The sequence below is a fragment of the Notolabrus celidotus genome, chromosome 17 (genome assembly GCF_009762535.1).
Source record: "Notolabrus celidotus isolate fNotCel1 chromosome 17, fNotCel1.pri, whole genome shotgun sequence".
NCBI lineage: Eukaryota > Metazoa > Chordata > Actinopteri > Labriformes > Labridae > Notolabrus > Notolabrus celidotus.
The window spans coordinates 3,377,872-3,405,548 of NC_048288.1; the positions used below are offsets into that span (position 1 = coordinate 3,377,872).

The 27,677-nt window shown below is 39.4% G+C and overlaps 2 protein-coding genes across 9 annotated transcripts; one reads left to right on the plus strand and one right to left on the minus strand.

Annotated features, from left to right (window-relative positions):
• The first annotated feature begins 1,853 nt into the window (after window positions 1–1,853).
• tmem14ca (transmembrane protein 14Ca) lies at window positions 1,854–9,009 on the plus strand. 2 transcript variants are annotated; one of them, XM_034706843.1, is made up of 5 exons: window positions 1,854–1,980; window positions 6,121–6,205; window positions 8,252–8,353; window positions 8,473–8,560; window positions 8,790–9,009. In XM_034706843.1, the coding sequence occupies exons 2-5, from the start codon at window positions 6,130–6,132 to the stop codon at window positions 8,845–8,847; spliced, it is 324 nt and encodes a 107-aa protein (XP_034562734.1). In that variant the 5' UTR covers window positions 1,854–1,980; window positions 6,121–6,129; the 3' UTR covers window positions 8,848–9,009. The 2 variants fall into 2 exon arrangements, with proteins under 2 accessions (XP_034562734.1, XP_034562733.1); XM_034706842.1 differs by lacking the exon at window positions 1,854–1,980 and adding an exon at window positions 5,927–6,031.
• Window positions 9,010–9,046: 37 nt separating this feature from the next.
• On the minus strand, window positions 9,047–27,649 carry mak (male germ cell-associated kinase). 7 transcript variants are annotated; one of them, XM_034706838.1, is made up of 16 exons: window positions 27,510–27,649; window positions 25,840–25,946; window positions 25,591–25,727; window positions 23,908–23,962; window positions 23,051–23,172; window positions 21,401–21,480; window positions 19,941–20,073; window positions 19,650–19,821; window positions 19,067–19,234; window positions 16,794–17,045; window positions 16,386–16,597; window positions 15,041–15,180; window positions 14,826–14,957; window positions 11,075–11,161; window positions 10,355–10,474; window positions 9,047–9,812 (listed from the first exon to the last, which is right to left on the minus strand). In XM_034706838.1, exons 3-16 carry the CDS (start codon window positions 25,692–25,694, stop codon window positions 9,652–9,654), a joined length of 1,938 nt encoding a protein of 645 aa, XP_034562729.1. In that variant the 5' UTR covers window positions 25,695–25,727; window positions 25,840–25,946; window positions 27,510–27,649; the 3' UTR covers window positions 9,047–9,651. The 7 variants fall into 7 exon arrangements, with proteins under 7 accessions (XP_034562729.1, XP_034562725.1, XP_034562727.1 ...); XM_034706834.1 differs by adding an exon at window positions 26,093–26,255 and having other exon boundaries at window positions 25,591–25,946; XM_034706836.1 differs by adding an exon at window positions 26,040–26,255 and having other exon boundaries at window positions 25,591–25,946.
• Between the last annotated feature and the right edge of the window lie 28 nt (window positions 27,650–27,677).

Sequence of the window (27,677 nt, forward strand, 5' to 3'; positions counted from 1 at the left end):
TTATTAAAGACATAAATAAATGTGCCAAAGCCAGAGTGCAGATGAACATAATAATACATTATGTTACAGATTAAATTATAATACTGTACATGGTTGTTGAGGTACTGCACAGGGGATCAAAGTATTGCACATGTTGAAACAGGGAAGGCTTTTAAGGGGTACCTGTCAGTATTATGATTTATATTGTGCAAAAGGAACAAAGGTCATGGCTTGTTTATCTCTAGAAATATTAACATTAATGTAGATTATCTGTAGGCTACAGCATAAAATGTAAACTGTACTATGGTGCATTTGTATTGATTTAGAGGCAAGTTTGAACCGTGAGCTAAAGAAGGTTAAAACAACCAGAGTGATGTTATGTCCCACACCAGTGGTGATATATGAAAACATACATTCAGTGTGAGATTGATACACAACATAAATTAGGCTTTGGTGTCAGCAAGTGTTGGGTATCAATGAAAACACCACAACAACATGTGCCAAACTGCTGGGAGTAATTTGAGATGAGATGAGATGAGATGTTACTTTATTGATCGGAGGGAAATTCGGTTGTTGCAGCAACTCAGACATAATTACAAGTATAAGTTTCAATAAGTAAAATAAAATAAGTAAAAATAAAAATAGATAAATAAAGATAGATAGAAATTTAGATATTATTATAGTAGTATTAAGATATGTACAAATGTTACAAATTGTTTAAATAGTGGTAATGACAGGCAGTATTAAAAATGATTCAGTAGTGACAGGTTGACATGGTGTGATTATGGTTCGGTTATGACAGATTAAGCAATATAATAAATAAATATGGGTATATAATATGACTGTAAGTTGTAGTATACAATGATGATGTAATATAACATAATATAATATAACACAAATAATCATATAATATTATATACTATGTATTACTGTGGTAGCGTCTGCTTTCTTCTATGCAGTGGTCTGCTGGGGAGCAGGGAGCACAGACAGGGACAGGAAAAGACTTAACAGACTGGTCAGGAGGGCCAGTTCTGTCCTGGGCTGTCTACTGGACTCCATAGAGGGGATGGGTGAGAGGAGAATGTTAGCCAAGCTGACATCCATCATGGACAATCCCTTCTCACCCCCTGCATGAGACTGTGGGGTCCCTGAGCAGCTCCTTCAGCAGCAGACTAAGACTCCCACCCTGCAGGACGGAGCGCTACCGCAGGTCCTTCATCCCATCTGCAATCAGACTGTTTAACACCAGCACTGCTGTGTCCCGTTAATCATCTGTTCTCATCTTTCATTCCACTACATGGAAGTTACTATGTGACTTGGCACATTCACAAATAACTACTGTATCCATCTGAATCACACTGTTCTTCGTACTGTGTATGTTTGTTTTTAAATAACCTGGTGCAATTTTTTATCATGCAATAACTTACCTTATCTATTTATCAGATAGAAGTGTACATAGTGTGTACATATACGTAATAGTTGCCATATTTTATTCTATTTTTATTTTATTTTATTTTATTTTATTTTATAATATTTTACCCTTGTCATTGCTATTATTACTGTTATTATATTTCTTAACTATGTTAGTACATTGTTGTATTCCCCTGTCCCGTGTTGTAAGCTGCTGTTACAAAAATAATTTCCTCCAACTGGGGACAAATAAAGTATATCTCTATCTCTATCTCTATTATAATGTCATCAGCAGCCAGAGAGTCAGTACAGGATGAGATGATGGAGTGTGTGACCATACAGAATCTGCTCAGTTATTAAAATAGTTTCATATATTTACTGTAAAACTCGTACTTTAAATATTATGTAGGCCTTTCTCAGTTGCCTGTTTGAAAAACTGAACTTGAACGCAGCACCACCTTCAAAAGCCCCATTGCCTACATTTCCCATCAGCCACTCGGCCTCCTTCCTGTGTACCAGTGTTTTGTGCTCGGTGGTGAACACAGGCTGCGGGTGGTAGTGAGTGACAGAAGGACAAACTGAAGAAGCAAGGTTGTATGCTACATCTGCGTTTCAATGTTGTGGTGTTGGTGTATGTTGACAAATGACAGTTGTGGTCTTGAATGTCACTTGTAGTTGATGCATACTGTGAAGGTATGCTGAATGGTTATGGACCAATGGGATGAGGCCAAGGGGGTCATGTGATGTAGATGGGGAAACCTTACAGTTGTTCAATAAAGGATGTTAACACGTTAGCTCACAGTTTGTCCCGCGCAAATCTTTATTAAAACATAAAGACACGACATGGTGTCAGAAGTGCTGTGCAGCTCCAACGTGACTTTGGTCTACCGCTGCGGAGAGAGAAGAGGGACGCTCTGCGGATACGTGTATGGCGAGTGACGGCGAAGACGAGCAGAACGGAGCAGCAGTTAGCATGGCGGCTAGCGCGCCCAGTGCTACGTTTAGCATCCAGCCACCGGAGCCCTTTGATTTCTCCAAGACGCACGAGTGGACGAAATGGATCCGGAGATTTGAGAGATTCCGACAGGCAAGCAATCTATCCACAAGCTCTGAAGAAAATCAAGTGAATACTTTAATTTATTGCATGGGAGACGAAGCAGATGACGTCTTGAGAGGCTTAAAGCTCAGCGATGCAGACCAGCATGAATATGCAAAAGTTAAGGATGGCTTTCAGAACTTTTTCGTTGTCAAAAAGAATGTTGTGTATGAGCGCGCACGGTTTAATATGCGCAAACAGGAAACAACTGAGACTGTTGATGCGTTCGTTACTGCCCTACATGCATTAGCGGAACACTGCAATTATGGACAACTGCAGGATGAGCTGATAAGAGACAGGTTAGTAGTGGGGCTGGCTGACACAAGACTTTCAGAACGCATGCAAATGGAGAAAAATTTAGACCTGGAAAAAGCCATAAACATGGCAAGACAATCAGAGGAGATTAAAAAGCAACAAAACACACTGAGGAATGAAACTAGTGCTGTAATGCAGATGGATGTCAGCTCTGTGGACAGAGTTTTTAAGAGCAGGCAGCAGAAGGAAAGGCCCATTGACAACAAATACACAAACAGTGGAGCTAAGCCTCGCTTTAACAACAGATATAAAAATCCACAGAGCTCCCAGTGCTACAAGTGTGGAGGCCCACCTCACCCCAAACATGAGTGCCCTGCCAACGATGCCAAGTGCCACTCCTGTGGAAAAAAGGGTCACTTTCAGCGTGTTTGTCGTACAGACAAGACTGTTCAAAGTATTGAGGAAGTGGAGGAGAAAAGTTTCTTCCTGGGCTCTGTGTCTTCTGATAATGCTGCATGGACTGCCGATATAGAAGTTATGGACAAAACAATCGCATTCAAACTTGACACTGGAGCAGATGTGACTGCGGTATCACAGACTTGTTTTAACAGCATGTTTTCTGGTGCACTGCAGCCTGTTCTCCAGAAACCCGAGAGACCTTTGTTCGGTCCAGGACGGATCCCGCTGGACGTGTCGGGTTTCACCAGACTGCAGCTCAAGTATGGAGCCAAAGAGACCATGGATAAGGTGTATGTGGTCAAAAACTTAAGCACGCCTTTGCTTGGGTTGCCAGCCATTATATCCCTTGGCTTAATCAAGCGGGTTGACAGTATGACTATGGACACTCTCAAGGCAGACTACCCCAAACTGTGTAGTGGGCTGGGCAATGTGCAACGGGCTTACCACATAAAGCTTAAACCTGATGCTGTTCCGTTCTCACTGAAAACCCCCAGGAGAATTCCCCTGCCGTTGATGGGGAAAGTGAAAGAGGAGCTCCTACGCATGGAAAAGTTGGGCGTCATCAGTCGTGTAGAGGGACCAACAGAGTGGTGTGCGGGCATGGTGGTCGTACCCAAGAAAAACAGTCCAAAACTGCGTCTATGTGTGGACTTTACTGGACTGAATGAGTATGTGTGCCGGGAAAAGTACATTCTGCCATCTGTGGAACAGAGTCTTGGGATGCTTGCTGGGGCCAAAGTGTTCAGCAAATTGGACGCCAACATGGGGTTCTGGCAGGTTCCCCTAACTGAAGAATCATCCAAGTACACCACATTCATAACACCCTTTGGGCGGTTCCACTTCAACCGTCTTCCCTTCGGCATCAACTCAGCACCTGAGCACTTCCAGTGCACAATGGCCGAAGTCATAGAGGGGCTAGCAGGTGTGGTTTGCCACATCGATGACCTGCTGGTGTGGGGTCAGGACCAAGAGGAGCATGACGCTCGTCTCCTCACCGTGCTTCAGAAAGTGGAAGAGGCAGGCATCACTTTAAATCTGGAAAAGTGTGAACTCTCCAAGAGCAAGGTGGCCTTCTTGGGACACGTCATCTCAGCCTCAGGCATCAGCCCTGACCCAAGCAAGACTGAGGCCATCACAGAGATGAAGGAGCCAACAAATGTGGGTGAGTTGAGGAGTTTTCTTGGCATGGTCAACCAAATGGGGAAATTCATTCCCCAGCTGGCAGAGAAGGATAAAGCGCTCCGTGACCTCCTCTCGAAAAAGAACTGTTGGCTATGGGGCGTGGACCAGGATAAAGCATTCAAAGAGCTAAAGGAAGCTTTGTCCTCTCCTCCAGTGCTGGCCATGTACGATCCGAACAGAGAGACTAAAGTATCAGCCGATGCATCATCATATGGCCTGGGAGGAGTTCTTCTTCAGAGATGGGAGGAGGACTGGCGGCCTGTGATTTATGCATCAAGGTCACTCTCTCCAACTGAACAACGCTACGCTCAAGTTGAAAAGGAGGCTCTGGGCCTCACATGGGCATGCGAGCGGTTCCGGGATTTCCTATTGGGGAAACATTTTTGTTTGGAGACTGACCATAAACCCCTTCTTTCTCTACTTGGAGCACAAGCACTGGATCTTTTGCCACCGAGAATTCAGCGCTTCAGAATGCGGCTAATGCGCTACTCGTATTCAATAGTGCATGTGCCAGGAAAGTTACTCTGGACGGCAGACACACTGTCGCGCTCGCCAGTGAGAGTGCACTCGACTTCGGAGGAACAAGAGTTGATGGAGAGCACTAACATATATGTGGACAGTATTATTGAAAACCTACACAGGACAAGTCTGCACCACAGCAACAGGTGCCAGGGCCAGTTCCAGAGCAGGCTCCCATGTCGCCCGCGGTGGCATCTCCAGTCTCCCCTACAGAGTCTGACACTCTCAGAACTAGGTCTGGGAGAGCTGTAGTTAAGCCGACTAGGCTTAACCTGTGAAATACAATCCTGTGTTATGATGGTATGGTTACATGAAAGATATGTTGCAGGAGAGGGAGTTTAGTTTGAGCACTTTATAGCAACAAGTTAAAAATTCGGGAACTTTTGGTTGCATAGTTGATGTGTTCGTTTCAGTGTATATATGATTATCACTAAACCGTCTAACCTTGTTAATCCTTGCAGGGTTTGTATGTTTTCTAATGGAAGTGAAACAGTTTACACTTCGTTCCCTTAAAAGGGGAGATGTGGTGTTGGTGTATGTTGACAAATGACAGTTGTGGTCTTGAATGTCACTTGTAGTTGATGCATACTGTGAAGGTATGCTGAATGGTTATGGACCAATGGGATGAGGCCAAGGGGGTCATGTGATGTAGATGGGGAAACCTTACAGTTGTTCAATAAAGGATGTTAACACGTTAGCTCACAGTTTGTCCCGCGCAAATCTTTATTAAAACATAAAGACACGACAAATGTGTCATGTTTTATACTCTCAGACTGAAAATACGCACAGCTCTTGAAATGTACGCAGCGTGTGTTTTATGAACTGCAGTGACTGTGGGTTCGGTGTGTTCTGTAAGCTGTCTTGTAATACCTTGTGGGTGTGTTGTAACACCAGTGATGCTAATGTGTGCTCATGCTCAGGCTAATCAGTGAGGACATCAGTGAAGCTTATCTAATAAAACAGACATGGGAGAGGGAGGGAAGGGGCAATGTAACAGTTTCTACCCAAACAGACGCTTACTGGAAACATCCCTGTGCTACAATGTTTTTATATCTCCTGCTGCCTCAGATAGTGCTCAGCAGTAGCTCTGTGTGGCAGCACCCAGGCAGCACTTTAGATATTTTTGCACCTGTAAGTAGGATAATCTTGAATTAAACCTGGGATAATTACGCACTGTGCATGTTGAGTTTGCTTGCTAACTCACGCTGTGGTCCTGACAGGTTTCCAACATGACTGTGGACTGGATAGGATATGGATACGCAGCTCTTATTGCATCTGGGGGAGCCATTGGTTATGTGAAAGCAGGTATGTGCAGCAGTCCTAGATTCAGTGTGAAAGTGGAAGAGGGTTACTGTGTCCTCTGTCCCCCTAGGCTTTTGAGGTGATGGTGTTTGTGATTGTTTGTTTGTTCTTGTTTTGAACATCACTTCATTTATTTAAGAAGATGTGCAAGTATCCTCTCATTATTCTTTGTTTCACAATGCCTTTTATTGGTTTTGTAATTAAAGTGCATATAAGCATTGGCAGCATACAAAAAGGAGATACAAAGAGTGTGTGCACCAATGGCAGTACTTAAATACAACAACTTTACTGGCCTTTTCATGACCATAACCCCAAGCCCCTCCCACCCAAACCTCACATTTGATTTGATTTGATTTGAAAGTGTTTATTTCAAACATGTAAAAAAATAAATACAAATAAACAAAAAAACATACCCCCCAAAAAAGCAAACATGCAAAAAAAATTTAAACAAAGCTGTTTCATTAATAATATGAATTCTGTAACATGTCAGAAAAGACATTACATGCATAAGAAAAACAACAACCCTTACCAAAAAAATACAAAAGATACCAGTTATAAACAAATAATAAATAGAGATACAATGAACAATCAGAAACACAAACAGACAAACCTAAATAAGTAAATCAAACATTAAGACATTAAAGATAGATAGAAGGAAGAGGGAGGAGAGAAGGAGAAAGAGAGAGGGGGGGCAGCTAAGCTTCATCTGGGTGAACAGTTGTTTTGTTTAAGTATTCGGTGAAGGGCCTCCAGGTCTTGTCAAAAGAACTTTTTGACTCTTCTCAAGTTGAATATGACTCAGAATCTCCCTGAGCCAGCTGTGCTTCCACCTGAACAGGATGAGGCGTCTAGCTAGCTGAGTCGTAAAGGCTAAAATGTGCCGTTTGGTCGCTGAAAGGTTGGACACTCCAGAAGGTGGGACTCCAAATAGGACAGTGAGCAGGTCAGGGAGAAGGACTGTGTCGAATACTGTTCCCAGTGTGTTAAAACATTTGATTACAAAAACCTTTTAGTTGTGGGCAGGACCAGAACATATGGGAGCAGGTGAATTCTTCATCTTCTCATTATTAACAGTTTCTGCTTTGGTGCACATCAGTGTTCACTCTGAGTTTCATCCATATTAGAATTAAATCCTACACAGTGTTTGAGTATCTGTACTTTACTTGAGTATTATTTTTTGGTGAACTTATTACTTTGACTCCATTTAAAGACAAATCTCATCCTTTTGACTCCTCTACATTTCTATCAGTGCTCTAGTTACTCTCTACTTTATCTTTGAAGTCAGCTGATGAGTCTTCTTTTCTGAAATCAGATCCCAAAGACCGTAAACTGTTGGTGTCCTTGTGTTTGGTTTGTCTCAGTGGTGTATTCGTACCTGGGTTGAGCGTAGATCAAACGTTCTTCAGATCAGTGCGTTCATTTAGTCGTGGTGATGATGGCTATGACTGAGAAGGATGATGATTCTCTACCTGAGCACCACGGCCATATTTTAAACCCACGTTTGAGCTTTTTGAAATAAAGAATGATTGTTTGTATTGTTGTAAATCTCTGATCTGTTTACCACACAAACTTCATCACAGCCTCCAAAACATCAGCATCTAACCTGAGAAAGCATGTGGAGGTCTGGAGCTAACACACTGCTTTGATTCCAGAGGAACATTGTAAACTTGTCTGTGCTTGTAGTAACTTAGTTTAGATTTCATGGTAGACTTTTTAGATATGAAATCATGTTTTCTAGAGAAACAGAACGGAGCAGAATGTTCACCCATGCATTCTTGACTGACCTCATGCTTTGTGAAAATACCTTTAGAGATATTTTAAAAAGTACTTTGAATACTTCAGTATTTTTAAAATCAAGTACTTCAGGACTTTAACTCAAGTCAGAATCTGACTGAACAACTTTCACTTGTATTAGAGTAATGTCTGACCATGAGGATCTATACTCTGACTTCAGTAATGAAGACGTGGACTTTGTCCACCACTGGTCATACCCATACCTGCTGTGGTGTCAGGTAAAGATGATCACCTGTGGTGTGTCTCCTCTTCCAGGTAGTGTCCCCTCACTTGCTGCCGGTTTTCTCTTTGGAGGCCTCGCAGGTTTTGGTGCCTACCAGATCTCCAATGATCCCAATAATATTTGGGTGTCCCTCGGTTAGTACATTGAAAATATACAGCATTAATGTTGAATATGCATACACTTTGGAAAGAGTTTCTGAATGGAACTGTATTTTTGGTGTGGTGGTAATGCATCATTTTTTTTTTTTTTCTAGCTACATCAGGTGCGCTGACGGGGGTCATGGGGAAAAGGTTTTATGGATCCAGGAAGTTCATGCCTGCAGGCTTGATGGCTGGAGCAAGGTAGTCATCTCCTTTTATATGACTGAACTAACTGCACATGGAGACACACATTCTGTTAAGGCTCTTGTATTAGTCTGGTATAGGCACAGTGACAAAATCTGACTCTAGAAGAGAGTGGTATTAACAACCTGACACTGATAGATGTATCTGTAGAGCAAATTTTCTTCTTCGGTGTGTATAAACCAGCTTTCTCTGTGAACCTGAGTCTAACGTTATGGTCTTGTTTCAGTCTCCTGATGGTGGGAAAGCTCAGTCTGGCATTGCTCCAGAAACCCCAGGAGTCCTGATGGAGTGAAGATTCAGACACACTCTCAAACTTCTGTCTGAGGAGCGGCCCGTCAGCGTTGAACCGTCATTTACTGTTGAACATTATTATTATTATTTTGTAAGAAATAAAGCAGGAGTGTATATTTTAGGATGAAATATAATACAATGTTTCTATAAGAGGACCGGCTGTCTTGTCATCTTTAAAGGAAAGAAACGTGATTTATTGTAATCTTTATTTGTACAAAAGCTTTACAAAATGATCAGTTAGTTTACTGCATGACACAAAGAAGTGCAGAATAAGTTCCAGCTTCTCTAACATCACAAAGAAGATTCTCTGAGAGGAAACATCATCTCTTAGAAAGTGTAAATAAATGGCTGTTTATGTTTTGTAATCAGGCATGAAATAATACTTAACCATAAGAACTTAAGTACAAAATGAAGACCTTTACATTACATTTAACTTCTACTCAGAACATCTGGACACTAACAGGAGGATTGGCCCTACACTGATCCTTCGGGAAACAGTGGGATTGTCTTGCAGACAGTATCAGTCTTCAGCATCATGGCAACCGTCACCTCCAGGGGAACCCACTGAACATGTTTCAGGCTCTCTGGAAACACATCAAACCACCGTGTCCTGTACTCCTTTAGTGACACTACGTCCTATCATCTATCTTCTACATCAGTATATGATTTCCTGAAAATGTCATTTGTATCGAGGACCATGCAGAAGTCTACATCCAGAGTTTCCTCCATGGGTGTAAGACTTCTGGTTAACCTCATACTTCAACATTTAGCAGAAGCTGTCCCTCATTTTTTCGGATCTATCGGTTCCCGCCATACTTGGAGGTCCAGTCCACCCTGCCATGGACCGGCTGGACAGCTGGAGCTCTGCTCAGGATGCTTCCAGAGTTTTTCCCCAGAGCTGAGTAGCTGCTCCCCTTCATGTGAGTCCGGTCTGCTCTCCTCTTCCAGCCCTCAAAATCTGCAGGAACATGACATTAAATCAGTCACTCTCCAACATGTACAGTTTCTGAACAGCCTTGTGTTAGTCTTTATTAGTGTGAGGCAGATCACATGCACACAAAACTTAAATAAGATGTATATAGATGGAAAAGTGAAGAAGGAGGAGAAGGTATCATAAGGTAAACGTTTCCCCGTAAAACAGAATAATGAAGCATGAATGATTGAGGGAAAGAAATACAGGTTTTAGAAAAAGAAAATACCTTCTTTAGATTCACTCAGAGAGGAGTTGGAAACAGGCTTGGACTTTGCAGATTTTGGTTTGTCTTTTTTATTATCAGGAGATGAGGAAAGGTTGACTGAAAGGGTGAAGAAAGAGGAGAAGTTCAGCTCCAGTGAGTAGGAGTTGGAGTTGGAAATATCATGAGTGAGAAATTAGACTGAACAGAACAAAGAAAGGAGTTCAAGGGAAGGAAGAGAGCAGTAAAATACAGAAGTAAGGGGAGGTAATCTGAGCTGAAAGAAACATTAAAATAGTGTTACATCAGGTGAATGAAATCTTACTCGGGTGCTGTCCACCCAAAGGAGCGAGCTGGATCCTCTGTCCCACTGAGCCCACTTCTTTCTTTTGGAACGATGGGATATAACCTCCGGAGAGGTTGTATTTGGTGCTTACAAAGTTCCCTGGAAGACAAGAAACAGGTTGACGGGTCAGTCTGTGTTCACTCTAACACTTAAAACTACAAATAAAGAAAATAACTAATAAATGTTGAAACATGTGTTGATATGATCTGTTTGTGTTCAGGAGCGTGAAGTAGCTCCTGCATATGCATCAGCTTCTGACGGCCCAAACAAACGACTTAAATCAAGTGATTGAAGCCATTCAGCTTCTCCAGCGACACCATCAGTCTGCTCCTGCGAGCGGCCACAGATGTTATCAGTATAATTAGAGGAGAGCCTCATTGTTCCTTTATGAAGACGTTGTGGTTGTAGTGCAATTTACCACCTATTTAACAACTGGGGTTCTTAGTTCTCTCCTAACCTGTGTATTTGTACTGTAGTCTCCAGCAGAGCCTTTAGCAGCTCCTCTCTTTCACATGTTAAGTCTCAGGATGAATACCTAAAGCTTGATGCATCAGTCGGCATACTAACTACAATGTTAATACACAGAGGTGCATTAGCATCACAAGCAGCTACAGTAACATAGACAGAGATATCTCGGCTCATTCTTTCAACTGTATAATAACACAACACAGTTCACTGAGTGACATCTCAATGAAGTACCTTTGGAGAGATCGATTTTCTCAAGTATTCTTTCCTTAATAACACTTTTCTCTTGTGGGCTATCCACAGATCCAGAGGCACTGTCCTCTAGTGTCCCAGGAAAAGGTAGAGTTGGAAGAGAAGCATGCAGGCAGGAAGAAAGAGGAGAAAAATACAAATGATTGAGAAGACTGAAGGAAAGCATGCACATGTCAGCACGGATGTTTTATGTTTAAACTAGGGATGGACATTTTCTTTCTTTCTTTCTTTCTTTCTTTCTTTCTTTCTTTCTTTCTTTCTTTCTTTCTTTCTTTCTTTCTTTCTTTCTTTCTTTCTGTCTTTATCAAATCCAATCCACTTTATTTATATAGCACATTTTAAAAAACAATCAAGTTTGGCAAAGTGCTTCACAGTGAGGTAAAACAAGTTAAAACAGAACATAAAACACTGTCAGAAAAAAATATATAATAAAATAAAAGAATCGTAATAAAACAAATAAAACACTTTAAAAAAATTAAATATAATAAAAACACTGTAAGAGCAAATAAAAATCCAATAAAAGAAGAGACAGAGATAGAGACCACACAACTCTATGCTGGGTTAAAAGCCAATGAGTAAAAATATGTTTTAAGACTGTATTTAAAAGTCAGTAATTTTGGGGACAATCTAACATGTCCCCAACTATTTCATTGTATCAATATTAAACATACATGAGATACATTTCCTTCAGGTTCAAACCTTTTTTAAAAACAACATTTTGTTTGAAATTGTGTGACCCTCCACCCATACAATATCAGAAAGTAAATGAAAAACATAAGATAGAAAGAAAAAGGAAAGAAAAAAAAAAAAGAAGTGGGGTATATAAAAAAAAATCAAAACTAGGATTTAAAAATACAGAAATAAATCTATTAATAACCCCAAAATATATATATACATATATATACATATATACACATATGCATGCATATATACACACATATGTGTATATGTAAATTCTAAGTATTTTCCGTGATCAATCTTTGTAAATGTTAACAATCAATTATCAATTAATAATTAAAAACTTGAACGTTTTCCATGTCACAAACAATGCCAAATGCATTTTTTCCCCTGAATCAAATTTTCCTTTATGACACCGTGTATATAACTGACAGTATTAAATATCTACGGATCATATTAAACCCTGAATTTCAACGTGAGGAGCTCATAATAATAATCTCCACGGACATACAGTCATATAAAGTGAAGCCTCAGACTACAAAATCTGAGAAGAGAAGAGAACTGAACAGAATCATATTTCAGACTCTCAGTGTCCAGTTTACTGTCTACTCATTCTTATTGAGAAAAATAAGCATGTGAACATGGTCAGGTGTCAGCCCGGAGTGCAACAGGGTCATAATCAGTCCTGCAGTGGAGGAAAAAAAGCGCTCATGGAGACCTGTCATATAGCCGCAGCCCCCAGCTGAGAGTCTCGGCTGTGTGCAACATCTTCAGTCAGCTGATTCTGAAACATGCTTTAAACTTAAAACACCTCTCTGATAGCTGAACCAAATATGAGACCACATAAACGTTGTCTAAGCTTGAATTCACACTCATGAGTCATAGGTGAGCACTATCAAAACAAACATGGGTGTGCTGTGAGGGCTCTGAAGTCAGACAAATGAGCAGGGGGTTGCAGTTAAGGGCCATTTAGGGAACACTTGCTCTAACACTGACTGTCATGAATAAGAAACAGGGACTGAGGGAGGAGAAAGAAAGACGGAAGAAGAGACGGAGAGAGGGAACACAGCGGGGGAGCCGTATTGTGTTTCTGTCTACATGACAAATGATTTATAGAGGTGTCCCATCTCTAAAGTCACAGACACTCTGGCTCACTCCTAACAGTGTTCTGTCAATGGCCCATAAATACTGATCAGGAGACATTAGCTGCATCATTAGCATCTCGAGCCAATCACGGAGAGTGCAGCGTCCTATTATGTAACAGTAAGTGACACTGACAGAAACCAGGTTTCCACTGAATGGTAAAACGAGGCCACAGGGACGCTCACGCTGTTACCATTATTTCTAAGTGAACAAACTATGTTTAAATTTTTCATTTAATGTGATTTATTTTGTGTTTTTTTTGGAGGCTTAAATAACCAGAGACAATAAGGGACATATTTGTTGCAGACAAGGGTCACAAAGAGTCACAGAATGCATTTGATTTCTGTGTGTTTGCTTAATCTCTGGGCTCTAAAAGCTACTGACCTTAGAATAACAATATTAATAATAATAGTTGAATTTGTAGAGCACTTTTCAAAAACCAAGTTACAAAATGCTTTACATGGGCAGCAGTTCATAAAATCACTCAAGTCAAGATAAAGGAATAAAACATATTTTAAAAGACATAAAATTCCCCTAAAAGAACTCTAAAGGAATAAAACTCTTTTGAAATATATTTCTTAATAGAATTAAAATAAAACAAAATAAAAATAAAATAAAATGAAATGAAATAAAATAAAATGAAATAAAATAAAATGAAATAAAATGAAATAAAATGAAATAAAATGAAATAAAATGAAATAAAATGAAATAAAATAAAATAAAATAAAATAAAATTCAGATCAAATCAAGAAAGGCTCTTCTGTAAAAGTAAGTTTTTAGAAGAGATTTAAAAGAGCTCACTGACTCATCAGACCTGATCTCCTCAGACAGATGGTTCCAAAGTGTTGGACCCCTCACTGCGAACGCCCTGTCCCCTTTCATTTTCATTTTTGTATTTAGAATGCACAATAAACCTCTGCCTGAGGATCTCAATGCACCCGGTGGCTCGTAAGGAACTAAAAGATCTGCTATTTTCTTATTTTATGGTTCTGGTTAAAACCCTGCCAGCTGAGTTCTGTACAGTCTGGAGAAGAAGAATATAATGTTCTTGTGGAAATTTCACTCAGGGACTGGCAGGAGATAAGTCAATCAACAGACAATTCATCAGCAAGACTTTGAATTAACACTAAGAAGAGAGAGCACATTACTCCTGTTTTAATGACCTTACACTGGCTGCCCATTGCTTTTAGAATACATCTTAAGGTGTATCACTTTTAAGCACCCAGAATATATATGTGAATTGCTGTCACCCTACCAGCACAGGCGCAGCCTCAGATCCTCAGGCAGGAACCTCCTTAAAGTTCCTGTTGCAAACTTAAAAACTAAAGGTGAGCGAGCGTTTGCTGTTCAGGCTCCATGACTGTGGAACGTCCTGCCTGAGGATCTCAGAAAGCTGCATCAGTCTCTTCTTTTAAATCACAGCTGAAAACATATTTTCATCCAAAGGCCTTCCTGTAATATTATTTTTTATCTATGACGCTACATTTATTCTTAATTCTCTTTTATTAATGATTTTCTTTTATTCACTCCTTGTTTTCATTTGTTTTATTGTTTTAATTGCTTTTAGTAGTTTCTCTCTACTCAGCTGTTCCTTTAAGTTGTTCCTCTTTAGTTGTCTTGCTAGTTCATCATGTCTCCCCCTCATGCTTTGTTTGTTATTGTTGGGCTTTTATGATGTAAAGCACTTTGTAACATCTGTTTTGATAAGTGCTACATAAATAAACATTATTATCATTATGATTAAATATTTCAGACAAAGTCAGGACTAAAAGTGTGTCTGTCTGAATTTGCACACACGGCCCAAACATGTGTGTGTGTCACTAGCACTCAATATTTCAAGTGACATCTTGGAGTATGGCTGCACACTACCATCAAACCTCTGAACACCTCTGCACACGTCATCAGTCTTTACCTGCGTTGACTCGGGCCCCAATAGGAGCCAGTGGTTTACTGCCAGTGTTTGAGGAGTTCTCCCACAGGTCCCTCAGTGTCATCCCACCCATCTCTTTCTCTCCAGAGGAGTTCTGATTCTTGCTGATCAAACCTTGAAGGAACAGATTTAAGTGATTAATGTCAAAAGTAAAATGATGACATCACCATGTGGCTGTGGTCGTCATGCATTCTTACCAGGTAAGTATCGGGACTGGCTTAGATAGTGCTGCCGTGCAGCCGATCCTGGAAGATTGGAGTCCATGTGGCTGGTTTTGATGTTGTTGGGTAGTTTAGTCACTGTGCTGTAGGAAAACAGAGGTTTCTGTTCCTTAGGCCTGAAACACAGAACAAACACTTAAAGAGGGGTTCCCAAACTTTTCAGCCCGCGACCCCCAAAAATAAAGGTGCCAAAGACTTGCGACCCCCACTGTCCCTCAAAGTGATGTAATGTGTCTTCATTTAGCTGGTCTGTAGAAAATGACCCTACCTATATGAGCATGTGTCTGTGTTTCCTGTGCTGTTATGAATTAACCTGCTGCTACTGATGCTTCTGATAATTAACTGTTCATTAACCCTAAACTTAGGAGTCATCTGGAGAGAAGAAAGGCAAAAAACTCATTACACTTTCTATTTTCAAGGTTTTATTTCAAATTCAGCTACTATATTTGTTGATATTTTTTACTTTAATGGGTAAAATGTACTATTTTTAGATAACTTAAAAAAAAACACATTCTGGAAGACATCTCACGCCCCCCCAGGGGGTCCCGACCCACACTTTGGGAGCCCCTGATTTAACTCTCCTGTTATGTTAATTTCTCTGGAACACCAATAATGTTCCTGGGTCAATTTGACCCGGGGAATATTCAATTATCCAAAAGTGTCAGAACCCAAAAAAATCCCAATACACATTTTTTAAAATCTAATTTTTAACTCCATTACTGACTATTTAAATCAATATTTAGTGCAATGGTGTTCTTTAATTCTCACACATCATGGTTCAATGAGGATAACTCACTCACTTTTCATTCAAATAATGTTAAAACTTTTTTAAATGTACATTGGAAAGCCCTAAATATAAATACAATAGTTTTACATGACATAGATTTTGGTTTATTTTATTTCAAATTTTTATTTATTTTTATTTTTTATGAAGTGATTAACACAACACCTCTTCTGTCACAGATTTTTATGCTGCATTTAGCTGGTTTGGAAGGCATATATTGCCTAAAATAGACTTTAAAAAAGGGTCAATTTGACCCGCAACATAACAGAAGGGTTAAAAGACCTGAACAGGAGCTTGTTTTTCAGAGGTCTGCATCACATAAAGTCTTGACTGCTAGTCCTCATAGTATCGCTGTCATGCATGTCAGAATGTATCTTATAATTTTTTTAGCAGATTTAGCAGAAAATGATGCCTTTATAAAATTGTTAAAGCAATGCTAAACATTTCAGTCTCCTCCAAACTAGTGAAAACCTGAGCATACATGCTTAGTTTTTATTAGAAATCCATAATGCAGATCTAAGACAAGCTAGTGCTTACTGTGGGCGGTGCTCCATCGGGCCCCTCTCCTCCTCTGCGTTCCCCAGGCTGGGTTTCTTGGAGTTGGAGGCAGAAGTTTCTGAAGGGTCAGACTCTTCCCAGCTGTCTGAGGTCTTGGCCATCGTCTGGCCCCAGCGACGCCGGCCACTCTTCAGCACTCCGCCCCCTCCACCACCACTGATGCTGTTCTCACTGCCTAACGATGCTGTTTTCTGTTAAAGAGATTACCTTCTCAGTCCACACAAACTATCTCATCTAAATTCATAAAATGTACCAACTTAACTTTGCTGATGCTTTCATTGTCTGACTAGCTTACTCTATTGAATGGGATTGTAAATGACTGAATCAAAGGCCAGGAGGATTCTTTAGTGTACACATGAGAAGCATTTAAATCTGCAAGTAACTCACTGAATGGCTGAGACCTCCAGGTATACACTCAGTTTGAGGAAGAGGGATCTGCTGAAGAGGCTGATGATGCTGCTGATGGTTTCTGGAGGAGGATGTAGAGGCTTTGGACTCAGACGTGGACTGTACGGGGTCAGTCTTGGACTCTGATACCTGCCTCTGAGCCTGCACCTTGGCCTGCACCTTCTTGATGTCCTGACTCTGAGGGCGAGGTCCTAAAATTTGTCCTACTTGAAAGTACGGATACCGCAGGGCCTGCAACAGGGGGTTAGGAGTTACACGTTACCTAACAAGCTTTCTTTAAAGCAGAGTTCAGACTTTTCATCAGGTCATCATATAACATGCAGACCTGCAAGAAGTAGAGCCACAATGACCCCATGCACAAGTGTTTGCCACAGAGACAGGATAATAAGGATAATACACATGCATTATAGGCTATACGTTTATATAACATTTATATAACTGTTTTTGCTGAGTAAATCTAAAAGGAATCCAAAGTGTTCCCTCAGATTGAGTTGAGAGTAGATGGGCATGGTTCACCTGGGAGGTGAGTAAGCATGGAAAAACACTGTCACTCATGGTGGAAAGGTGTTGCCTACTCAGGGCCCACAGAGCACTCCAAGCTTGTCACTTGAGTGTAAATGATGTCTAATTGCGTGATAACCACAGGTGTATAATACACAGAGCGCAGAAGCAGGATTTTGGCATTAAGCAGAGGGAGTGTACTTAACAAGGAGGGTTAGGATGCTGGTTTCTAGAAGTGACCCCGTCTAAGGATTTGCATAGTAGAATCTGATTCGTCAGATTTTGACAATACAATCCATAAATCGTTTTTGTTTGTTTATTTTTTTCATCATTGACTCATAGTCTGCATTATGGTGACGGTATGATTATATTACACATAACCATTTAAAATTAAGAGGTTCATTAAAGTAAAAGAGACACCAGAGTAGGTAAGTATACATGGGCCACAGTCCATTAAATATCAAAAAGTAGCATTGTTAAATTAACATTTATATACAGACGTAATGAACTCTTAGCACTACACATGATTTCTCTGAATATTAGTTAGTTAATAAGTTAGTTAGTCAATAAGTTAGTTAGTTAGTTAGTTAGTTAGTTAGTTAGTTAGTTAGTTAGTTAGTTAGTTAGTTAGTTAGATAGTTAATTAGTTAGCTAGTTAGTAAGTTAGTTAGTTAGATAGATAGATAGATAGATAGATAGATAGATAGATAGATAGATAGATAGATAGATAGATAGATAGATAGATAGATAGTTAGTTAGTTAGTTAGTTAGTTAGTTAGTTAGTTAGTTAGATAGTTAATTAGTTAGATAGTTAGTTAGTTAGTTAGTTAGTTAGTTAGTTAGTTAGTTAGATAGATAGATAGATAGATAGATAGATAGATAGATAGATAGATAGATAGATAGATAGATAGATAGATAGATAGATAGATAGATAGATAGATAGATAGATAGATAGTTAGTTAGTTAGTTAGTTAGTTAGTTAGTTAGTTAGTTAGTTAGTTAGTTAGTTAGTTAGTTAGTTAGTTAGTTAGTTGGGTACTTCCTCACTAACTAAGTTATTACTTAGTTGGTTAGTAACCTAGCTTATAACCAGGTAAAACACTGATTTGTTAGTTTGTTAGTTATTTGGATACCACAAAGCACTCCATCTTACTCTCTCTTACTCTCTGTCTCATACATAAAGAAACAGACACTCACTGACACACACGCTCACACACACTTCATGTACATCTTTTGTCAATCCTCAAACAAATCAATCATTGCCATGGACCTTGTTGTCTATAGTAATGACCAAACACTAACTATTACGCACGACCCACTGGATATATGTGTAATTTTGGCTGATTTAATTTTATTTGTTGACACTGAAAAATTGTTCAGAGAAATCATGTGCAGCGCTAAGAGCTCATTATGTCTGTTTATGAATGTGTGTTTTACAATGCTACTTTTTGATGTGTAACGTACTGTGGCCTCATGTATACTTATCTACTCTGGTGTCTCTTTTATTTTAATGAACCTCTTCATTTTAAATGGTTATGTGTAATATTGTCATAGCGTCACCATAATGCAGACTTTGGGTCAATGAAGAAAAAACCCAAACATTCGTTGATTCATCGACTTCTGGCAAAATCTGATGAATCAGATTCGACTATGCAAATCCTTAGTCGGGTTCACCCATAGTCCAGAGTAGTCTAATAGTCGAGCATGTAGACTGGACATTAACATTCAACCTTCAGGTTGGTCTCTCCCACCTGAACAGCAGTTGGTCTCTTCTTTGGGTCCCACTGCAGCATGTCCTTCATCAGAGTGATGGCCTCATTGCTGGCGTTTGGGATGAGGGTCTTCAGAGGGGTCGGCACACACTGGGGAAACCGAAAGTTCATAGCAGAAGCCAGCTGGTAGCCCTCCGGCCAATCCGCCTGAGGGAAGAGATAATCAGATGTTAAAGTACTATAATAAAACATCATGAATCTGTTTTCAGGTCAAAGAAGTAGTGGGAGATTTATTTAGCTGGTTTTTACTTTAACAAGACCAAATATGTTGCTATAGTTGATTTCAAAGAGCACATGGGTGCATCATTTGAATATAAACTCAAGGATCCTTAACCCTCAAGGCAACAGTTGTCTCAGTGTAGAACAAGTCAGGCTACCTGAGAAGAGCATGGTGATCATTTCAGAAAACAAGGATAACATAAGTAAGGTTTGGAGCAGACATTATTACCAGTAGATCATGAAGTACTACCACCATCCATCACATTTGGGCAACTAACAATTGAATCCTGGTAAAAATAGAATGATTTCCACCTCTCTCTTCTTGTTGTTTGTTTCTTCTCACCTTCTTGACAGTGCCTAAGACTTGGCAGATCTTGAAGATCTCATCCACCTCACTGTTCCCAGGGAAGAGAGGTCTGAGAGTGTACAGTTCTGCCATGATGCAGCCCACAGCCCACAGGTCAATAGGAGAGCTGTAGGTAGAGGACCTGAGCAGAACCTCTGGCGCTCGGTACCTTGAAAAATAACAGACTCAAATAAACCCACTCATACTGTGCAGGTGTAAAAAACACTTATATCATGCTGGCCTCTTCTGTGTTTAGGATTACAATTGGAACCCAGTTGGTGCTCTCACCATCTCGTTGACACGTAGTCTGTGTACGGAGGTTTAGAGCGGATCTCTCTGGCCAGTCCAAAATCTGCTATCTTCACCAGTTCTGGACCCATGCACAGCAGATTCTCTGGCTTCATGTCTCGATGAAAGAAACCTGCAGGAAGGGTTTCATTATTGAGCTTAGCCACAGAGCAAAGAGTGATCACACAGTTTAATGAGCTCACTGAACAACCAAACTACAATCAGTAGTCTTCTGTTGAGGATCTTTAAGATGGGTTTTGGTAAGTTCCACCAACAGTGTTCTTCAACAGTGAACTTTGACTACACTAAGGGTATTTTGGTCTATTTTCCCCATTGTGTCTCTGATTATTATGAATATGTATCCATAAAAATTCAAGAAAAATGTATTAAAAACATGTTTTTACAAGAACTCAAAACAAGTCTTTCAAGAACTATATCATATCCCTAAGATGTGTTCTGCATGTTGCACTAAATATCAATTAGCTAATGTAGTTATATGATCCAGATTCCAAGCACAAAGAGACTTGTGAAAAATTCATAGACTTTTATTTTTCTAATTATGGAAATAAAAGTCAAACATCTCAGCTAAGGGAACATGTACACCAAATGAAGCTAGGGGGTGATCAATTTTTAATACTACATTTTAACTTTTTAATTGCCTCTAGGCATTAAAAGAGGCAGGGGGAAAGGACTATAATTACATATACTTAAATATACACTAGCAGTCAAAACTTTGGACACACCTTCTCATTCAATGGTTTTTATTTATTTTAATTATCAATTATTATTATTATTATTATTATTATTATTATTATTATTATTATTATTATTATTATTATTATTGTTATTATTATTATTATAGAACCATATTATATCACTAAGATGTGTTCTGAATGTGGCATGAAACATCAAACACACCAAAACAAGCAACTGAAACATCATGCTACTTTTGAACAGGTAAAGGTTGAGAGAATAGAACCTCTTACCATGCTTGTGGACAAAAACCAACCCAGAAAGCACTTGAAACATGATGTTCCTAATTTCATTTTCAGAGAACATCTTATTCTCTCTGATAGCAGAGCAAAGGAAAAAGGAAAGAAGAGAGGCAAAAGGAAAGCAGTTAGAGGAAAGTGAAATCCTGAAACACACATGCACTTTGGATATGTGGGAGCACAGGCGTGCACAAGTTTAATGAAACGTGCCACCTTACATATGAGGCATCCACAGATCCATTCAGTAAGAATAAGGAGCAGTGAGTTAGACAAGGCAGTGATGAAGAGTTCACAAACTACAAGATTCAGATCACTCAATCTCCAATTTCATAGCCAGATCCGTGTTTGAAATGTTTATTATTCTGTAGCTTTATAATTTGACCTTGCTTTGATGCCTCAGTGAATCTTGCAGTAAGTAACCAAACCTCCTCACACGAGCAGGGCATGGAGAGAGAACGGCACACCTACCATATTTGTGAATAAAGGCCAGGCCTTGTAAAATCTGAAAGCTTATGTTTCTGATCACTGACTCAGGGAACAACTTTTTTCTGCAAACATAAAATGTATATTTTCATGAGCCTGGTGATGTTAGCATGAGTTCATAGATAGCATTGAGTCTCATTACAGTATAGATATGAAATATATACATTCAGACACACAGTCCCCCTTATCAGATGACCCACTTGAAGAGCAATATTTACTCCTCTGTAACATCTGTGTTTCCCCCTAGTGCTTCTACAACGCCATGACGCAATGCAAAGACACCACTGGGGCATCAATATCACCCGGTTATGGGATCAATATGAAAGTGCAAATGATGACAGTGGAGCTGCCTCGCGATATGTAAAAGCTAGTGATGACTTACATATCAGGGGCATCTTTGGTGTCTTTGCTGATGTCATTTACAGAACAAACAAAGGTGTTTGCAGTGACGTGCACACCTGGGGTTTCTAAACTAGGAAAAACAATTGGGCTCCCTCCAGAGAAGGTATTAGTCTGGTGGTGGCAGCTGGGTTCAAGGGCAAGCTAAATCAGGTCAGGTTGAAAACACTCTGAAATAGGGCTGGGTGATAATTCCATTACAATAATTATCACAATTTAATTTTTCTGAATATAAATATAACAAATGTTAGATAAAAATTCGATATAAATTAACCTGTAATTACACCCCCCGCGTTTAATTATTAGGAACAACATATCTGGAACAAACTCCCTGAAAGCTGCAGGTCCGCTCTAACACTCACCTCTTTTAAATCAAAGACTAAGACTTTTTTATTTGACACTGCCTTCCTATCTTAGCTTATTTTAACTTGCTTTAAATGCAAATTTGTATTTTATTCTCAATATATTTCTAATTTTCCTTTTATTTTCTATATGTCTATTTTTCATTTCAATTGTGCTCTTTTATGCTTGTCTGAATGTTTCCAATGCTTTTAATGTTTTAATGTAAAGCACATTGAGTTGCCCTCTTGTATGAAATCGGCTATACAAATAAAGTTGCCTTGCCTTGCCTCGTCCCAACCACTAGAAAGGGAGGCGCTCATGAGCCTTAAACGCTAGTAGCCACCCAACATTAGACAGAAGAAGAAGGCATTGAACAGCCAATCATGTCGCAGGGTGAGAGGTTGTAAATTCAAATCAAATTATGCAAATGATCTCATCCTGAGAAAAATAAGAATCTACAAATTAAAACTTCACAAAAATCTCATCTTACATTAAAGACCTGCTTCCTGTTAGCATCGTCAGAAATGATGGATTCAAGAAGTTTATCAGAAAACTAAATCCAGATACAAACTAACAAACTGTCTTCAACTTTCACTCAGGAGCAAAAGTCTGACTTTACATTTAAATGAAATCATGATTTAATATTTATCATGATAATTATAGATATCGACTGATATGAAATATTTTATCGTGATAACATAATTTTCAATATCGCCCAGCACTACTCTGAAATCATTGTGTGGAGGGAGATAGAATAACATAGTCCACCATTTGAGCCAATCATATCCTTCATTTAATGTATTCTGTATAACTCTGATCCTGATAAGACTCTGACGTTTGGTAACTTAGCCCCACAGTCATACAAACAATCAAGAGCAGTGTCTCTGTTCTTACCTGTCCTTCATTAGCTGGTAGAGGTTCTCCTTCATGTACTCAAAGACAAAGTAGAGGTGGTCGTTCTCTCTGATGACCTCCTTCAGTTTCACCACGTTAGCGTGGTTCAGCTTCTTCAGTGACTGGTGAGAGATATCATGTTAGAGACGCAAAAATAACAACAAAGGAATTCTAAATGTTTGCATAAAATACCAGCACATAGGAAGAGAGTCAAATAGTTCTGAGATTGGCCAAATTACATCTTCAAGAGTCAAGAATCAAGAAAGCTTTATTGCCAAGTGAGCTCGCATACACAAGGAATTTGATGTGGGGATTGGAACAACGGTACTTAACAACAAAACAGTAGGGACAATAAATATAGAAATATAAATATACCAATTCTAAGTTGAAATACTTTATGTACAAGAAGTATACAAGTTCTATTTAAAGACATAAATAAATAAATTTGCTGAAGCAAGAGTGCAAATTTTAGCAGATTAATATTATAATAAATTAAGTAATGGATTAAATTACAACATTGCACATGGGTATGAAGTATTGCACCGGAAATCAAAGTATTGCACATGTATGTGATATTCCACAGGAGTCTTTAGTGGTTTATAGTGCGATTGTGATCTTCACATTTTTACTATCTTGCAGGATTTTCTGCCCAACTGTGTGTGAATAAAAGTGTGTAAAATACATTTTCCTCACTTCTTTTGGTGAGAAAATTAATGTTTATCTTTTATTACAATGCATCACTTTGTTTTCTGTGATCGTCCTGGAGGGTCTCATCTTTTCTACACTACCAGAAGGAAAGGCTTTTGGGCCAGTGTTACTCGCAACAGAGTTAAAGGAGCTATCGTGTTTAACCTTACCTTCACCTCTCTTAGGTTCATACACTCCTCCCATGAATAAAACTTCCTCTTCATTCTGTAATGGAAGTTCAACCCAAGTGTCAGATATGCATCACCTTCAGAATAGACATCAAACTTGCAGGCCATATTAATTACACCCAACATACAGTACGGTTAAAAGACTCTTTTGTGTGTCGTCATCAATTATTCAGCATTTTGGGAATGTCTCTAATTTCAGCTCAGACATTTCAGGAATAAGAAGAATTAAAGTATAGATTGTAAAGTCATATACATCCTAAACTTTAAAAGCTTTTCATTGTTTTATTTCACACTAATGAAATGTGAACACGTCTATTCTTAAATGTGCTGATCGGTAGTTTATCCTTTAAGTGTTACTACAGACATTAAAACACCAGCTGGTGTAAGGACACTTCTCTGATCCTCGCCCTCTGGCTGGAGTTATGTCAGAGCTACAGAACCAACAGAGATCATTTTCTCCTCTCTCTGCACCTGCCTGTTTCAGGAGTTCCTTCTGCAATGTCAGCAACCCGACACACTCCTTCTACTTTCACTGCTTCTCACCGTCACTACATGTATTGTCTTGCATGGTAACCAAATGATCAAGCAGAGGACGCATCTCCCTGGTTTCATCTATTATTGAACCCTGCTGCCACGCTGCTGAAACAAAGGCATGTTGTCTAGTTTGTTTGCCCTGGTGACAGAAGGAAACCAGAAGCACTTCATTTTACTCCACTTGGTATGATGATGTCATCCAGGGAGGGGAAGCAATCCTGCAAGTAAACAGTGTCTGTTGTTTTTTTAAACACTGTTGAAGTTTGAAAGTAAACCAAGAGTTGACCTACATTTACAATCTCTTAGAATTATGAAATATGTTTCCTAATGAGAGATTGGAAGATTTGGGAAGCCGTTCATTTTTGTCAAATTCAAACATCCTAGTTTTATCTAACTTCTTGCTCTTGCTAATGTACACTACCAGTCCAAAGTTTGGAAACACCTTCTTATTCAAGGGTTTGTATTTATTGTAATGATTGTAAACACTGTAGATTAATACTGAAGACATCAAAACTATGAAAGAACATATATGGAATTATTGAATTTTCAAAAAAGTGTTAAACAAAGCAGAATCTGTTTTATATTTTAGATTCTGTAAAGTAGCCCCCTTTTTCCTTCATGACAGCTTTGCACACTCTTGGTATTCTCTCAGTCTGCTTCATGAAGTGGTCTCCTGGAATGGTTTCTAATGAACATGAGCCTTGTCAAGAGTTCATTTGTAGAATGACTTGCCTTCTTAATGTGTTTGAGTTGAGACCATCAGTTGTGTTGTTCAGAGGTAGGATTAGTACACAATGGATAGCCCTATTTGACTACTGTTGTAATCCAGATTATGGCTAAACCAGATTATTTCATAGTTTTGATGTCTTCAGTATTAATCTACAATGTTGAAAATAATTTAAATAAATAAAAAAACATTGAATGAGAAGGTGTGTCCAAACTTTTGACTGGTAATGTATTTCTTTATGGTATCCTGAGGATGATTATCAGTGAGTATCAGGGATCACAAAGACCTTCATTATTTAAATCACTCTTAAAGCTGAGAAAAAAATACTGACAATTGAATATATGGTCATACATCCAGACAGAGAAACAAATATTGGACATTCAAGGCCCTAAATAAATCCTCACCTCTTGATAGCCACCAGTTCTCCAGACTCGTTGCTTCTCCCCATCAGCACGCTGCCGTAGGTGCCGTCACCCAGCTGCTTCAGGGTGGTGTAGCGATTCATCATCTCACAGGTGGATTCATCAGATAGTTAACTTTCCTTTTTCACCAAACGAGATGTGGACACGCAGCACTCACTCACTCACTGATCAAAAGTCCATCTCACCCAAAGAGGAGGGATTGTCACTTAGCCGGGATGTCACAACACTAACCAGTTCTTGAGGTTTCAGACTCATCTTGCAGTAACCAATCCTCTGTCAGAAAGGTAGGATCCCAGTGCTGTCAGTCAGCCAGGAGTCATTGATGAGCCTGAGTTTTCCTTCAGAGACAGGAAAGAGAAAAAAAAAACAATTAGCAAAATATACAAAAAGTCTGCTGCAAATTCAAGTTATCACATCAACAGAGGCTTCACCTGATCACAGAACTCCACAAAAGCAGTGTTTCATAAGAAAGACAAGAAAGCACCTCTTCTTTTAAGTCAACAGTGACACAGACGAGGTGTTTGCCTCACTATAGAGCTCCTAAATGAAACCCAAAGGAGATGACACAGCCGGCAGTCAGCAGATTAGGCCCAGAGGGATGAAAATAGGATGTTACATCACGATAACCGACATCCACCACCTTACACCTGCTGGCAAGAGGATTTAACAACACAGGTGTCACTGCTCAGACCGCTGTCTGCATGTAAACAACGTTTTAAGAATCTAAACAAAGACCAGTTATAAAGACCTTCATGATACGGACGTTTTCACACCAGACTCGTGTCATACCAAAGATAAAACAAGATGGAGCCACCCTTAAGCCTTTTTAAGCCCAGTTTATCCTTCCCCATGAAGGAGACGAGTCACGCTGTCCCACTTTACTCAGCGTTTAGAATACACAAGAAACTCTGCTGTTGAAATCCTAACTTGTGTCTTGTGGTTTCACAGTGATTGAACATTAATTTACACTGATGTAAGGATGTAGAGCTCTCCATCAGATTGAATGCAAATCAAGCAACAGCTGTATCTTTATTCTGCAAAACACAGTTTCTTAGGGAAAGAAGAAAAGCAGGTTTTCAGGGTTATGTGTAATAAGTAGAGCATGACTGCGAGAGTAATGACCTGCCATGTTATGGGTTAAAGGAAACACTGCTGCAGGTAGTCTGAGGACAGATAAACAAAAGAAGATTACAATCCCTGTCATTGAATTGTTCCGAGAAGAGAACATCCAAACTGGATTTAGATTTGTGATTCCAGGTAATTGTTAAATGACTCATCAGAGTCTTTTAATATCAAATATGTGAGTGTTTAAAGTTTTACCTCCTCTCCTCACATGTTGTGAATAATCTCCGTCATTTCTTTTTTTTCTTACACTGAAAAGGAGGATTTTCTTCTCTAAACAGAACCTGATAAATATCCGAGTCTAATTTAAACTAAATAAATAAAAGAAACAAGCCAAGGAGCTGGCAGGGGGGCAGCTGGCCTGCACTCAGCTTTCACATTAGACAAGCTGTTGTGGAGGATTTAAAGGGACTTAACATGTCTCCAAGCCGCATGACATAGGAGGCTATTCAAGGTCACTTCAAAACACGAGTGGACATTCACCTTACAGTGGAAAAGACACAGATTAAGTTCAACATCTAATGTGATTACATGAAAACATAATGGGATCACTTTTGCCATGAGTATCTCTGCTGTCATTCACTTTTTACTCAATGCAAAACATTCAAATAGCCTATGTACTGAAGCGAGAATAAGAAACACCTGAATGAACTAACTTCACTATAACAGACTGTGAATGAAACAACAAGTAGCATGTGTGGTTGATGTGTAAGTTACATCAACTCATCTCACCAGGCCTGTCTCCTTATTTCCTCTCCATCCTACAGTTTCAAACTCACCGTTTAGGGGTGTGGGTCTATCTCCCTGTGGTTTTGTGTTCCTGCTGATAACACAAGTTTCTTGAAACACACTTCACGTAGCATCCAAACCTCTCTGCTACGATAAGACGCTCTGTGTGTGTGTGTGTGTGTGTGTACTGAGTGTGCGTGCTACTGGTCTCCATGGAA

Bases quoted from the DNA above. Each gene is read 5' to 3' on its own strand.
- mak (XM_034706838.1), bottom strand. From the start codon at position 25,694: ATGATGAATCGCTACACCACCCTGAAGCAGCTGGGTGACGGCACCTAC. The intron at 20,074-21,400 runs GTAGGTGTGCCG...CCCTTCCTGCAG, and splicing joins GGCCTTTATTCACAAATATG to GTTTCTTTCATCGAGACATG. The intron at 19,235-19,649 runs GTGAGAAGAAAC...CTCTTCCCTCAG, and splicing joins TCTTAGGCACTGTCAAGAAG to GCGGATTGGCCGGAGGGCTA.
- tmem14ca (XM_034706842.1), top strand. From the start codon at position 5,942: ATGTTTTTATATCTCCTGCTGCCTCAGATAGTGCTCAGCAGTAGCTCT. The intron at 6,206-8,251 runs GTATGTGCAGCA...CTCCTCTTCCAG, and splicing joins CATTGGTTATGTGAAAGCAG to GTAGTGTCCCCTCACTTGCT. The intron at 8,561-8,789 runs GTAGTCATCTCC...GTCTTGTTTCAG, and splicing joins GGCTTGATGGCTGGAGCAAG to TCTCCTGATGGTGGGAAAGC.